Source organism: Pipistrellus hanaki, assembly GCF_964339955.1.
Source record: "Pipistrellus hanaki genome assembly, chromosome: 1".
NCBI lineage: Eukaryota > Metazoa > Chordata > Mammalia > Chiroptera > Vespertilionidae > Pipistrellus > Pipistrellus hanaki.
In genome coordinates, this window is record NC_140503.1 from 51638884 (window position 1) to 51653804 (window position 14921).

Below are 14921 nucleotides of genomic sequence, written 5' to 3' on the forward strand. Positions count from 1 at the left end.
AACTCTTATCTCTTGAAGTTACTTATCTTGATGAAGTGAGCTGAATATTAATTGAGTTGATGAATTGTTCCTAAGTTGAAATTTCAATTTTCTGAATAAAGTGAAAATTTAATAGGTTGACACACTTGTGAACAGTTTGAATATTGCCTCTGTGTTAATTCTTATGGAGGCAATAAAAGAACCCAATAAATGAACCTTGCTTTTCAGAAGTTTGCCACTTGTTCAGTGGATAAGACTCTTCTATAAAATGACTGAAAAATACTGTTGAGTTGACTGTACTAAATTTTTCTTTTCCATTTCCATCATACCTTCCCAGGAAAGGACCTGGCTTATACTGTCCTTTATTAACCTTTTATTTCCCTCATACATGTGTTTCAGTTGCTCTCAATCCAAATTAAAAAACAACAACAAGAGACCTATTATAATCATCAGTTTAGTCCATAGTAAAGTTAATTACTCAATGATTATAAAATAAAATGTGTTCATGTCATATCTCTGACCTCTTCATCTGACCTCTGTGATTTGTATAAATCATCAAGACAGCTGATGTGACCCTAGTCAACCATGCTCTGGCCCAAATCATTGGCCCTGTTATATATACTAGGACCAACCATTCTGGTTGTTTACTCTATATCCATTCTTCCACACTTCCTTACTAATGGAATCGCATGAGTCAAATATGTCCATTATAAGATACCTACTTTTCCAGACATCTTTGCCTCTAAGAATGACCATGTGCCTAGTTTAGCTTAGGGGGTGCACTCAGCCTATTATCAATGAATTACTATTTGGAAAGATTCAAAACAGTGCGTGGCAGACAGTGTTTGCTGTATTACTCTTTGCGATGTGAGTCTTTGTTAGTTTTTTTTTTTTTTTTCCCATTTGCTCTTTGTGTTTTTCTTTTTTTCCACCTTAAACATAAACTATATCCTAGAAGGTAAAGCAGTTATCCTGTGGCTATAACAGTGGTCGGCAAACTCACTAGTCAACAGAGCCAAATATCAACAGTACAGGATTAGAATTTCTTTTGAGAGCCAATTTTTTTTTTTAAACTTCTTCTAATGCCACTTCTTCAAAATAGACTTGCCCAGGATGTGGTATTTTGTGGAAGAGCCACACTCAAGAGGCCAAAGAGCCACATGTGGCTCGTGAGCAGCAGTTTGCTGACCATGGGGCTATAAGATGAAAAGCTAAATAAATAGTAACAATAGTGTATGGAGCAAGAAGCAGGAGTCCCCACACCTCACCCTTGCCATATCTGTCCACCCTTTCAAAAAATTACAATTCTGAGCAGTTACAGTAGCCCTAGGTTCCTATTACCTCTGTCGTTAGGTTACATGGAGACAAATCTTATTTAATTAAGTTTGTTTGAGTTTCTGTTTCATGACACTGAACAAAACCCTAACTGTTACAAATCATACATGTGGTTCCTACCTAGGTTTTCAGTAATCAGCTGGAAAGTTTACATTCAAGATAAATAGAAAACTGTGGAGAGCACTGTGAGGCTTGTCACAAAATCTCAAACAATATCAGATAACGTGAAATTAAAAGTGTACTGCTGATTAAATTTTCATAGAGATCCTTTAAACAGCAGGACAGCTTAAAAATTTAATTTTAACTTCCGAATTTCTATTCAACTTGAGTGCCATTGCCTTTGCCTGAGCAGAGGAGGCCTACTGCCTGCGCGGTGTGATTTGAAGGATAAAAGACTGGGTGATGAAAGACTGTTTCCCCTAAGGTGCATGCCACTGTGTCAGAAACTGCGATATTATTCAGTTCTTTGTATTGGGTAAGGACTGCATGTCTGGCACTTGGTAGAAGCAAAATCAATAACAAGAATACTAAGTGTTCCCTGTTATCAAAAATGTAGATTCAACTAGTTGATAAGAAAAACTATATCCATATAGTAAATACTTTCAGTTTTGTAACTCTGTGTTGTAGCATAGTAGCTCCCATAGACAACATATAAACGAATGGGGCTGGGTTTTTGTCCAATACATTTTTGTACATGGACACTGAAATTTGAATTTCCTATCATTTTGATGTCCCACAATTAACAGTCTTCTTTTTGCTTCTTTTAACAATTTAAAAAATCTAAAATCCAATCTTAGCTCATGAGCCGTACAAAATCAGTAGTTTTGGCCCTTGGGCAGAGGGGAGCTTTTGAGTAGGGGGAAGAGATTGCTACTGCACAACTGCATTCTTAGTAAGTCTCCCAGGATCCTGGAACTATGGAAGGAAAAGCTCTTATAAGGAAGGGGTGTAAAAATCTCTGCAACTTCCTGGGCTTCTCTCTCAGAGCCTCATCTCAAAGGGAGGGATGCTTTAATTTCAAGATAAGGATGCCTAAGCTTTGGTACACTCTGGACCTCAGCTTTCCTGGGAGGAGCCCTGACCAAGTGCTCACCTGATCTTAGGTTTTTATAACATTTGCAAGAATAGGAGTAAAAATTATTCTGACCTGGACTGACAAATTATGAAAACTTTTTTTTCTAGATCATACCAAAAATAATCATTAAATAAGAAGAACAGAAACATTTCAAATAGAAGTAATACAAAGGCTATTTTAATCATTTTTGATAATTTAATGAATGTTGAAATTAATTGATTTGTAGAAAGCACGTAGGAAAGGCCCCTGAGCTGAATGTCCTTTGAATCTAGTGGCGCCTGGCAGAGCTATGCCCTGGAAACATACCTTGCCAGAGGCAGGTGTGTTGTCAATCTGACCTTTAGCTCAGGTGCCAGGGGGTGGATTTCATTATCTGGATCCAGCCAGGCACCAGGAACAAACACAATTATCTGGGCCCACCCAGAAGTGACAATTACAAAGATGCCACAAGAATGCACATAATCTTCTTTATCTTGGATTTTAGTAAAACCTCCTGGTATTTATTTCACTGTATAAAATAAACATACTGTATAGGCCCTGGGTCACTGTCTCTCTTTCAGAGGACAGCTGTCCCACACGGCCCCAGCTTTTTCCTTCTATCTCTGTGTCTGTCTCTTTCTTTCATTTTCTCAATCCCCCGTTGCTCCTACTCAGGACTTCTGTCCACTCTCTAGCCATGCTGGTCATGGAAAAGAGAGAAATATTATATACCAACAGAGATTCTACAACATTATAAAATGCCATTACAATGATGCTATCAAGGATAAACATCTTAATACATTAATAAATGTTATCAATTCAAAGAGCTTTTAAGAAGTCCCTTCACAGGCAAACTTGAAAAGCATTGAGATGTTATTATTCACTGACCAAGAGAGCTCAGATGCTTCCCTCATTTTGAATAAGCTTTACACAGGCTTCTGTTCTTGACTCTAGGTCTTGACCTCCCTTTTTTATTTTTAGAGTGTTTTCTTTGGAGACTTTATAATTGCACATTTCTTCTCTACCCTTTTGAGATGTAAATCTTTTTAAATGATGCCCCTTGCCAGTTTTATAAGCTTCTAATGTCTTTCTCAAGTACTTGAGAGCCATCCTTTTGAAATGTAAGCATTAAAAAGATAGCACCTCTATCTCTCAGTCTTAGCAGGAGGGTAGGAGACTAATTTTGATGGATTTCAATTAGCAAACACAGTTGGCCCGGCCACAGACTTTTACAAATTCAATATGCTGAACATGTCCTATTGCTCAACCTTCCCTCTAATATCCTCATGTACTTTTTTTCTATATTATTCCAGCCCTTGTTTCAGGGGAGTTGAGCTTCCTATTATCTCCTCCCTATTGCAATAGCCTTAAATGAAGTCTTCCTTAACTGTTTAGCTTCACTGGGCACAATTTTTGCTCTGACATCACACAAGAAAAAAAAGTATAATAAATGTATTCTCAAGTTTGATAAATCATTAAAAGGTGTGTGGCCATTATCAATGAATTATGAAAGTAAAAGGAACTTTTCTAAAGTACCAATTTTTAAAGTTTGATCAACTGTACTAGATAAGAGTGAATTATCTTTTTATCTATAGAAAGAATATTTCAGATTTTTTTCATATAAATAAGATTGTAGCATCTACAATCAAAAACTGTAAAAACAAACTTTTATAGACATATGTTAGGAAGTTAATTAATAAAAATATGTTGTTTTTCTAGAATTTTTTTATATTTGTGGAATTTGTCATAATAACTTCTAACTCATTGTAATTTATTTTTATTAGAAATAAATATTAAATATATATCAATTTTTTCATTGACAATTTTACATTCTTCTTAATGAGAGTCTTACTAAATAGTCTAAGGTTTAGGCAGCACAAAAACTAGAATTGCTTAAGGAAGTCATAAAGAAATAATTTATTTCCAAATGTTTTCTACATTCATTTTCTCCTTTGCCACATCACTTCATTTTATCTAAACCATTGTCTAGATCAGTGTTTTTCAACCTTTTTTGGGCAAAGGCACACTTGTTTCATGAAAAAAATCACGAGGCACACCACCATTAGAAAATGTTAAAAAATTTAACTCTGTGCCTATATTGACTATATATAAAGTAATTCTCTTGAATAGGAATCAAATAAACACAAAGAAAGTATTTTATAATTACTTTATTATGAAATATTAAGTAAACAAAATAGTGAAAAATTATAAAATTCTTGTCTTGTCTGCACCTACGGCACACCAGGCAACATCTCGTGGCACACTAGTGTGCCGCGGAACAGCGGTTGAAAAACGCTGGTCTAAATGCAGCATTACTTTGTCTTACCAGGACTAGCGCATCAGCCTCCTCACTGATTTCCATTTAGTCCTGTGTTCAATACCAGGAACTGGCTTACTCATTTCTCCTTTCTTCATTGTGATTCCCTGTAGTTTTGAGACTAGAAAACTAAATGCTGTATTTCTCAAACTCCTTTGCAGTTAGGTTTCTGCAATTATCTTAGTTTCTGCCTATTAGATGCAAGGAAGCTGCTACCTTTGGGAAGCAGACCTGAAGTGGAGGCCCACTTCCTGCTTCTTGGTTTACTTCTACTGCTAAGTAGTCCTAGAGATACTTAATTTCTCATCCCAGGTCTCTAGCTTGTGGTTTTATAAAAACTGTAGCATTGTAAATAGAGGCAGCCTTCTGATTTATCTTTCTGAGTATAGGAAAGCTCATAGCTTCTCTTTCAAGTCAGTTTCACTGTGATATTTTAAGAATTATTATAGAAGGATCCTCCTTCAGTCCCTCAGATGATAATTGTAAGCATCTAATTCTGTGCCAAGACCCTTTCAATTTAAACTTGCTTGGATGGTTTCTATTACTACAACCGAACTCTGTCTGTCTCAGACTCATTTTATCTTTCCCTCCTATAATATTTCCTCTAAAGAGTGATCGAAGTCAAAAATTCTATCAAAGTATATACCCTTTGCCTCAAGATGAAATCCAAACATTTCAGTTGGCAACTTAATATCAACCCAAGAACACAGTACCGTCTTATAATTCCATGTTTTATTCTATCTGCCATACTCAGTAGGCAGGCTACCTTACACAAACTTCTTTCAACTTATTTTGCATATTTACTTCTCCTTTCCTTTCCTCAAATGTCTCCCATGCCTGAGGTAGTTTTTCTATTACTTCTTGGACATCAAAAAAATATTACTCATCCCTAAAAGCCTTGCTCCATTTCTACATTATTTTTTATAAATTTTATCATACAAATGTGAAAACAAGGGTAAAAGTTGGTAAGGAAATAGGGGTTACTGTCTTATGTAGAGTTTTGTATCCTTTTCTTCATTTATCATTATAACATGGGCATTGCTCAATTATGTGAACTGTTCTTTAAAAACTCGACTTTAATGATTACATTATATTTTAGTGAATAAATAAAAAATAGTTCACACAACTATTCATCTCTGTCCTTCACTGAAGAATGCTATGACCTTAGATGGTTTCACTAAGCAATGATCTCCTAATTGTCAAATCCAGTAGGCTCATTTCTTTCCCTATATTATTTGAACTCTTTTTGCAACACCTGACAGTGTTATATACTGCCCTTTTCTCAAAATAGTTACCTTGCCTTTCATAGTAAGCATAACATTTTTATTATCATATTTGTTCAATTTCTTTAACCATTTTCCTCAGCAAAATTTGCTTGCCCAGCCTCTCCACCCCAAAGGTTCTGTCTGTTTCACTTTGTTCTTGAATATTTTCACCTAAACTATGACTTCAAATAGCACCTGTATACGGAAATGGTTTTCTTCCCTTGAGTAATTGTTTTAAAATCCTCATCAGTAAAATAACTTTTCCCACTGCTTTAACTTTTGAAGAATCAAAATATTTGGGTTACACCTTTGTGAAGGATAAAGAAGGACCAATATAATGGTGTTCCTACCTTATAAGTGACAGTATCAGCTTCAAAAGTCAGGTAAATAAGAATGCCAAACTTTAAAGTGCACGTAGGAGACACTTTACTTACATATATTATACAAATAACATTATTTTCAATAGATAGAGAAAAATATGGTTACATTTGCATACCACCTCACCGATGTATACAGATGTAGTTTGAGAAAGATTTTCTTTTTGAAACCTCTTCGACAATAAGTCATTTGATTTACAAAATGAAGTTTGTTATAATCATATTGCCACCGAAACACTAAAAAGAACTGAAATCAATTTGGTTTCTCTTCTTTGGGTCAGCGTGAAGTGAAAAAGCATGCTACTTATTTCCCTCCAGGTAGCATTTATGTTGGATATTAATCATGTAAACACATCTTCTTTCTCAGGTGGTAAAAGGTTCCGTGTTCCACAAGCTTGGCTTATTCTGCACAATGTTCCCAGGAAGAATATTAAAAGCAAAACAATTTCATAACACTGAATGCTTTATGTTACAAGTAAAACCCTGGGACAATCAATGCCATTACCAAAACGAGGTTGTTATAATAAAACTATTCTATGATCTGGTATGACTCATGATTGTATTTTTTGGGGGGGCTGGTTAGGGAATGTTCTTTGGTCCCAGCTGTTGCAAGAGTCAAATTGTATAGCAAAAGTGCCTGGTGGTGTACTGTGTAGACCAAGCATATTAAATTTAAAGGCCAACACAGACCAAATAAACCAGGTTTAAGTTAATGTGAGCTGCAAAAAATCAAAAGCTTCAATTTTCATAGAAATGTAGGTTTATTTGGATAGAGAGATGCTGAATACAAAGGGCTGACATGAGCAATCATTAGCATAAAATAATACAACATTTTAATAAAAATTAATATTTTTTCTTGAACATTAACTTACCAGACACTGAATGACTGCACAAATTACTAAGTGTAGCCCAAATAAACTTATTTTTCTTTTCTCCAAAAGTGAAATATTTTCTGTTGTGCATACCAAATATGTCAGTCCAAGAGTAATGATATGGCCATCAGCTGCTAAAATATTCCCTGCTAGTATTAGTGGAGAGAAATGGTGCATCTGCACACAAGGGGTGTAAGGGAAATGAATGCAACTCAATTATAGTTATCAGTCATTAGCTCATTATAATTATGTGTAACAGGATATTGTAAAAATTAAGTTATGAAATGTGTCTTATATACCATTATATTGGCTGGTTCACAATAATATTTGTTGTGGACTACATGTGGCCTGCAGGCCGTAAGTCTGACATGCTTGGTTTTGACTATAGGTAAGGTAAGAGAAATGCAATTTTCATATCTTATTATAGAGAGAACTTTCAATGTTTACAAACTGGCTTACCACCTCTTACCTCATTTTAATTTGAGAAACATGTTAAAGAAATAATTCTTGTTCACATAGAGCAGATTGAGAAATAGTTTTAAATGACTGAACTGACTTACTAATTTTGAGTTCAAACTCCAACCCCATGACTCCTCTCATAGAGTTTTCTTCTACTAGTGTTTATTTTGTCTTGTCATTAAATAACAATCCTTTGATTCATTCCACCTCATCTTCCTACTTCACATGCATTTTCTTTTAGATGAAAAAGATAAGAAAATAGACACAGAAGCACATTCCCCCTCCCTTCCCCCCCTTACTGTCTTTACACCATTTTATTTGCTGGGTTTCATTTTTTTACTCTGTGACACATAATGTCCTCAGTTTGATTTCTAACACCATGATCAATCACAAAATCTACTCAGAGAACCAATTTGGAAGTTCAGTGGGAAATGTAACTGCAGTCTCATGGAAAAATACCTGTCTCTCAGGGATATTGAATAAAACTACTGGATTACCCATGTGCCCTGGCCAAAACCTTGGGAATCTTTCCAGGCATTTTTCCATTTCCCTCACTGTCCACATCCTGAAAGATACTTAGTGAAGTTGAAAAGCTCTGAAATTTGTTCTTCCTTCTTGATCTCCACTAATTCTTAGTTTAGATCTTTACCACTTTACTAAAATTACTGTTAATTTATATCCTATTTCCAGTTTTGTCAATTTCAATTTTTTAAAAACATATTTTTATTGGTTTGAGAGAGGGGGACGGAGAAGTATAGAGAGCTAGAAACATCAATGACAGAGGGACATTGATTGGCTGCTGACAGGGAATCAAACAGGGGACCTCTTGGTTCTTGGGTCAATACTCAACCACTGAGCCACAATGGCCAGGCTCAATTTAATTTAATGCTTATAGAGAATGAGCTCCAGTGACAGGGGCAATAGGTAATGAGATTCCACAGAATCCCTACTTTTTTATTTTTCAATGTATTTTTAATGCATTTGAATACTTCATGTGGACAATCTTATTTAGATACAGGTAGTTCTGGTAGACTCTTTATACATCTACTAGAGGCTCAGTGCATGAAATTCTTGCACTGGTAGGGTCCCTAGCACCTGCCAGCTGCCAGCCAGGACCTCCCTCCCTTCCCCCTGCTAGCCTGCCCCCTGATCAAACTCCCATAAAAACTCAAGTTGAGGGGAAAATTTGCATACTATGCTTTTATATTATAGGATTATTTATTTATTTATTCATTCATTTTTTACTTAGAAGATATGCTGTTATCCATCAGTACCAGTAGAAACCAACAGAAGGTACAAATGAAGCCTAATAGAGAAATCAACCAAACTCACATTTACCAGATAAAGTGTCTGCAATGGTGAATCCCAAATTTGCACACATGGATAATTTCTTACAAAATACCAATACTCTCACAAAATTTATGTTTTTCCCTCATTGAAAAAGCTCATTCCAGATATGGAGATTTCATCTAATGAAAATGCTTACTGACAGTCAAAATGATTTCACTGAATATGTTTCAAGTGGACTTTTAGCTTTAGCCCAATTATAGTAATTAATATTTCCTAAGATATACCTTCTGCAATGAGATTCCAAGAATATCTGGAGCCCAGTAACTCTTTAATATGTAACTCCCATAAGCTTCTAGAAATTTTATAATTAACAAAGCAATACATACACCGAAGTTGGTAGCTGCAAATCGATCCGAGGCAGAAACCTGCACGTTTGTTGAAACTGTTGTGTGAGCATAGAAAGCGTTTATATTCGCCAGCAAGGTGCTCATGATGGCAGGGACGCCAGGGCACATGTATTTAGAAGACAGACACGAGAAGTGCCTGCAAGATAAGAACATCGAGCTCTTTAGATAGGAACCACATAATTCAAACAATAGCATAACCTCTAACACCAGCAATTAAATAATTCCTCAGCTGCATCTGTGAAAAGGACCATATCTGTAATTGAAATAGAAAGCAATTTCAGCCCTTTAAAAAGTTTTTCCTCACAGATGTGGAGTGGTTTAATTAGAATACGATTTGCCAAGGGGATGTGTGCATAAACCCTTTCAACTGTGAGAGCGTTGTGTGTACACAGCGAAACTACAATTTCCAGCCAAAACCGGTTTGGCTTAGAGGTAGAGCGTCGGTCTGCGGACTGAAGGGTCCCAGGTTCGATTCTGGTCAAGGGCATGTACATTGGTTGCGGGCATATCCCCGGTAGGGGGTGTGCAAGAGGCAGCTGGTCGATGTTTCTTTCTCATCGACGTTTCTAGCTCTCTATCTCTCTCCCTTTCTCTCTGTAAAAAAATCAATAAAATATATTAAAAAAGAAAAAAAGAAAAAAAAGAAAGTACAATTTCCAGAGGACTCCAGCCCGGTGGCGGGAAGCAATAACACAGGCATCTCCTTTTCCCAGCAACTGTGTCCCCACTCATGTCACGGGTAAAGCAAGAGGCCCTCCTCATACTGCACAGTGACTGAACAAGTAAATGTAACATCTGCCTCCAGTCCAGCTTGTGAGCTTTTGTGGTAAAGGATTATCTTTCATAAGCAGTTCCGTCTCCCATTTTGCTAAAGCCAGGATTTAATTAAGCCAACAGATGAGTAGTGAGGGCAGGTTGGATTATGCCATCTTTATACTTAAAGACCATTCCTTTTGAACCTTGAATGATAGTTTCATGTACACACATCAGAAGCAATAAGCGTTCAGTTCTGGTACTCCTCTCTAGAGAATCCGTTACATCTGAACCATAACAAAAGACCTGAGCATTGAAAGCACAGCTTAGGGATCAAATGTGTCCTCCTCCTAGACCTCAGTGGATTTTGTATTACTGAGTACAAGCACAGAGTGCACATATATATATAGAAATGGCCTGAGCTGCACCTCAAATGAAATGGCTGGTGGTCCTACTAACGGTGGCTTCTCTGAGATCTCAGCCAGGCCACTTTCCTAGAGCTTGTTACAATACTAGCTAATAAAAGTAGGTTAAATTTTTAAACGTGGATCTCTGAGGATCATGAATAACAAACATAACTTGAGAGTTACATAATTTGTGCAATTTAACCCTAGAATTAGATTATCACTGATTGTTTCCTTTGGGTACATATGTTGACTTCATTATACACTAAATTAATTCTTATTAATATCTATTAAATACTATAAATTTACATAAATATATTTTAAAAAAGAAATTTATATTCTCTAGCACTATGATTTTTGCATTTCTTTCTCTCCCCATCAACTCATAAGTAATTATGTTTGGTAGGCCCAAATTAGAGGTCAATCCATAATTGTGGATTATGCAAAGCCTGAGGCATTTTGACTTTCTGAATGTTCAGCTAACAGACTTGTACATGGTCTTCACTTTGGGAATGTGTCTGCTGCAGAGCTTGTATGTCTTTTATACGTGGTTACTGCCAAGGCCTGCTTTTTTTGCTTCTAACCATTTGAAAATCATTTGAAAATCATTTCCTTTTAAAGGCTGCAGTTCCAATTCTACTTAAATTATCCTAAGGGGAAGAGATGAAACAGGATTAAAAGTATTGATACAATTAGCAATTTAAATGACAGAGTACATCCTTGCGGCAAACCACCCCTTCAAAAAGCATACCTTCAAACAAAATAGGTCAAACCATATTAGTATAATTTCTGGAAGTGCGTAACAATTCCCTACACAGACTTGATTAAGAACAATTAATTAATAATATTAAAATCACTTGACTTCATTTTTGCAAGAAAGTAGGGTTAGTGGCAAATCAACTTAGCAAATGGAATTTCAGTTCCACGGGAAAAGTTGAAGTAACAAACTCCAAAAAGACAACGCTTGAATTAGCAATAATGAGATTGTTATTAGGCATCTTGGCTGAAGCAACTGCCAAAAAATTGTCAACCATTAATTCTCAAAATATGACTGGGAAAATATTGGAAGTCATGTGTATATACTTCAAGTAACACATGTGGATTCAGTTAGCTATTGTTTTGTCGGTATCATAATGGAGAAAAAAATTATCTAACTCCCCTGTCTTTTCATGGATAACTGTCTCTAATGACACCCATTTTGTGGTGTTCAAGGGATGAAAATGCCTTTGATTAAACAGATTTTAAAATCTCTTTAACTATTTTTAATGACCACAATAGCAGGGTGATTAGAAAGCAGCACCAAAAAGATAGTGATTCTTAAACCCTTATAAGCGTTTTCAGAGAAACAATAAAATTCTTTCAGAAAGGAAAGAATATCTGTATTCTTGATGTTAGAAATATACTAAAACAGTATTTATCACATTTGCTCCAGAGAATTCAGAGTAGCATGCATTTCAGTGTTGAGTAAATGTTTTATTCATCCTTGTTGCTAAAGAGGGGCTTGAACTTTTAAAGGATCACTTCTCTTTTGGTCGAAAGCATCAGTGTTTTACGGGTGGTATTGATTGCTGGTGCTCGATTAAAGAGGTTTTTGAGAAATAAAGTAATAAAATGCATAGGGTTTAGAGAAATGATCAAGGTTGGATAGTAAGTCAGAATGGGACATACAAGCTGCCCATGAGCTCTGACACCTCTCTTCATATATGCCTTAATTTGCCCCCTGCCTATGATCTTATAGCACACATGCATATCTCTATTATACTGTTTTGTTATTATGTAATTTCTTCTTCCTGTTCCCCCTAGATTAGGAACTCACTAGGTACAAGAGCCATCTTTTATTATTGAATCCCATTGCCCTGTATAAGTCCTCTTTCTTAGATACTTAGAAAGTATCTATCAAATAAATACATTACTTCTTCTGAAATGTGGGCTCTATGGAGACCTGGACCTTGCCTTCTTGTTCACTGATGTATGCTTAGTGCCTAGAGAACTTCCTGGCACATGAAAGGCACTCTATAAATATTTCCTAAAAGAATGAATGACTTAATTGAGCATCAATATCCTTAGAAAGCAAGATCCTGGCTCAAGCAGGTAAAATAGACCAGTGGCATTAAAGTAAACTATATCCCAACAGTTCTGATTTAAAAATGAATTAGAGTAAGATGATTAGTGCCAAAGTATTGGTTGTTAAGCTCACCAAGGGAAAAAAAAATGACCTAATACTTTTTTTCTTATTTGGTACTAGAGGCATGGTGCATGAATTTGTGCATGGTTGGGGTCCAGCTTGTCCACCCCAATTGTGGCCTATTGGGCTGGGCCAGCCAGTGGGAAGGGATGCAGGTGCTTGGCCAGCAGGCCCTACTCCCTGATTGAACTCCTAGTTGAACTCCCTGTCAAGAGGACAATTTGCATATTAGCCTTTTCTTACAAAGGATTACAGAGGGATGACTATGTAGCCTAATAGAATCTCAGATTTTTAAAGAAAGCTTGGGTTTCATTTTATAATAAATGACAGACTCATTAAGTACTCAGTTAAAATGTATTTGCTCAACAGAGATCATTTTCAGAGGACAATTTAAACCTTAATGTTTGACATGAAATTTTCTGCATGTGTTCAGGGGTGAACAGTTGGTCTGTCAGAACATTGTTAAAAACATACATTTGCAAAAATAAATGAAAAGCATCAAGGATTCCCTAATTCTCATCCTGGAAACAGGATCTATGCCCAATCTCATAGTATGAGATACATGGAATAGCATGCTCCTTTCAAAAATAGATCACATGCTCCTTATCACTGTCATAAATTGGAAAACTGCTCTCATTTTAGATGGATGGGTGCCATATGAAAACAAATCCTCCAGGTCCTGATCAAACACTTTTACAAAGAGGAAAACTGCAATCCCTTTTTTCTTTCTCTTGAATGCTCCAAAACAAAGAATACATTGTTATGCAGCAAATAGGGCTAATAAATTGTGCCCTCGTAGAAAATGTTCTGTGGTAAAAGGAGAGAGGATTTATAATAAGTAGGAGGAACCCTGAGGATTGGGCAATTCTGAATTAACAGTCAGGTTACTTACTAGCAAAATCGATTCAGCCTCTTTCTTATGATAAGAAATACACAAGAGGAAAACTCAACAACCAGACACTCTGAGTTAATAAACACTTTCCTCTTATTTATTTGTGCTCCAAATTTATCTTAAAAATTTGGGAATATGCCTAAAGAAACCAAGTAATCTCTAATGTAATAGGCAGGTTATAAAGTTACCTGGGAACTTGGCTAAGCATAAAAGGACTTTAAGTATTAAAAATAAATATTAATTTGATTTATTTTTCTGATCACATGGTGCACAGTAAAATCCAGAAGAATTAAACAGTTTTGTTCTTTCCCAAACTTGTATCTTTACTACACAGATAGGACATATATTTTTTCCTTAAAGTTTAATTCTCCAATTTTGTGTGTTTAAAAATTAAGAACTAATTCTTCTGAGATAACCTGGCCATGTCTAGTTGAGTATTGTTATTGATTGTTTTGTTTTCTGGTCCCCTGAAGCCAGTTTTTGAAAAACAGAAAAATATTAATTCAATAGGCATGCAGTTTAAATTCAAAGATATGGTTTGTTATTAATAAACTGTTGTTGTTGAGTTATTCATTAGCCAACAATAGTTTAGGACTCAAGTTATACTTCAAATACAAAATTATTATATGGAAAATATTGTCAAAAGCTGTTCTTCAAGTTATACTTTGCATCTAATAGAAGAATGTCAGTATTCTGAAAATTATCCAAATTACTAGAAATAATCAACATAATATTTTCTAGAACCCTCAAATGCAACACAAATGATAAAAATGATTCCTACATCAACATAAATATAATTTTTAGTTCCTTTTGACAACTGAAAATGTCTTAAATGAAAAGAAATGCCAGGAGAATGTGGGAATAAATACAATTCTTATAAACATGATTATATATAGAATTATAATATCAACATCAACATAAAATGTATATTTTTCTATAAAAATATACAGCCAACAAAGGGGTGCACCAAGATTGCCCACCTCAGATAACTGGGGAGGCTGAGCCACTGGGCCCTATAGGACACCTAGCATACAAAGCCACTCTATTAACTCAGAGAAGCAGCCAAAATGCTGAGAACAGATCATCACAAATGAAAGCAATGGAGGAAAGCAAATGACTGGATATAGAGTTCAAAACCACAGTTATAAGGTTTTTCAAGAATTTTCTAGAAAAGGCTGATAAATTTAGCAAGACCCTGAGGTTATGAAAAAGAACCAACTAGAAATTAAGCATACACTGACTTAAATAAAAAATATTATACAGAGATCTAAAAGCAGACTAGAGGATCACAAGAATCAAGTCAATTTGAAATACAAAGAAGCAAAAAACATC

General features: G+C 35.6%; 1 protein-coding gene across 1 annotated transcript in view; it reads right to left on the reverse strand.

Moving 5' to 3' along the window:
- The window catches only part of UNC13C (unc-13 homolog C), a 501491-nt gene that overhangs the window by 207626 nt on the left and 278944 nt on the right, over nt 1-14921 (reverse strand). Inside the window, exon 13 of the mRNA XM_084880006.1 lies at nt 9335-9491. Coding sequence (XP_084736132.1) covers nt 9335-9491 — 157 coding nt within the window. The remainder of the gene's footprint in view (nt 1-9334; nt 9492-14921) is intronic.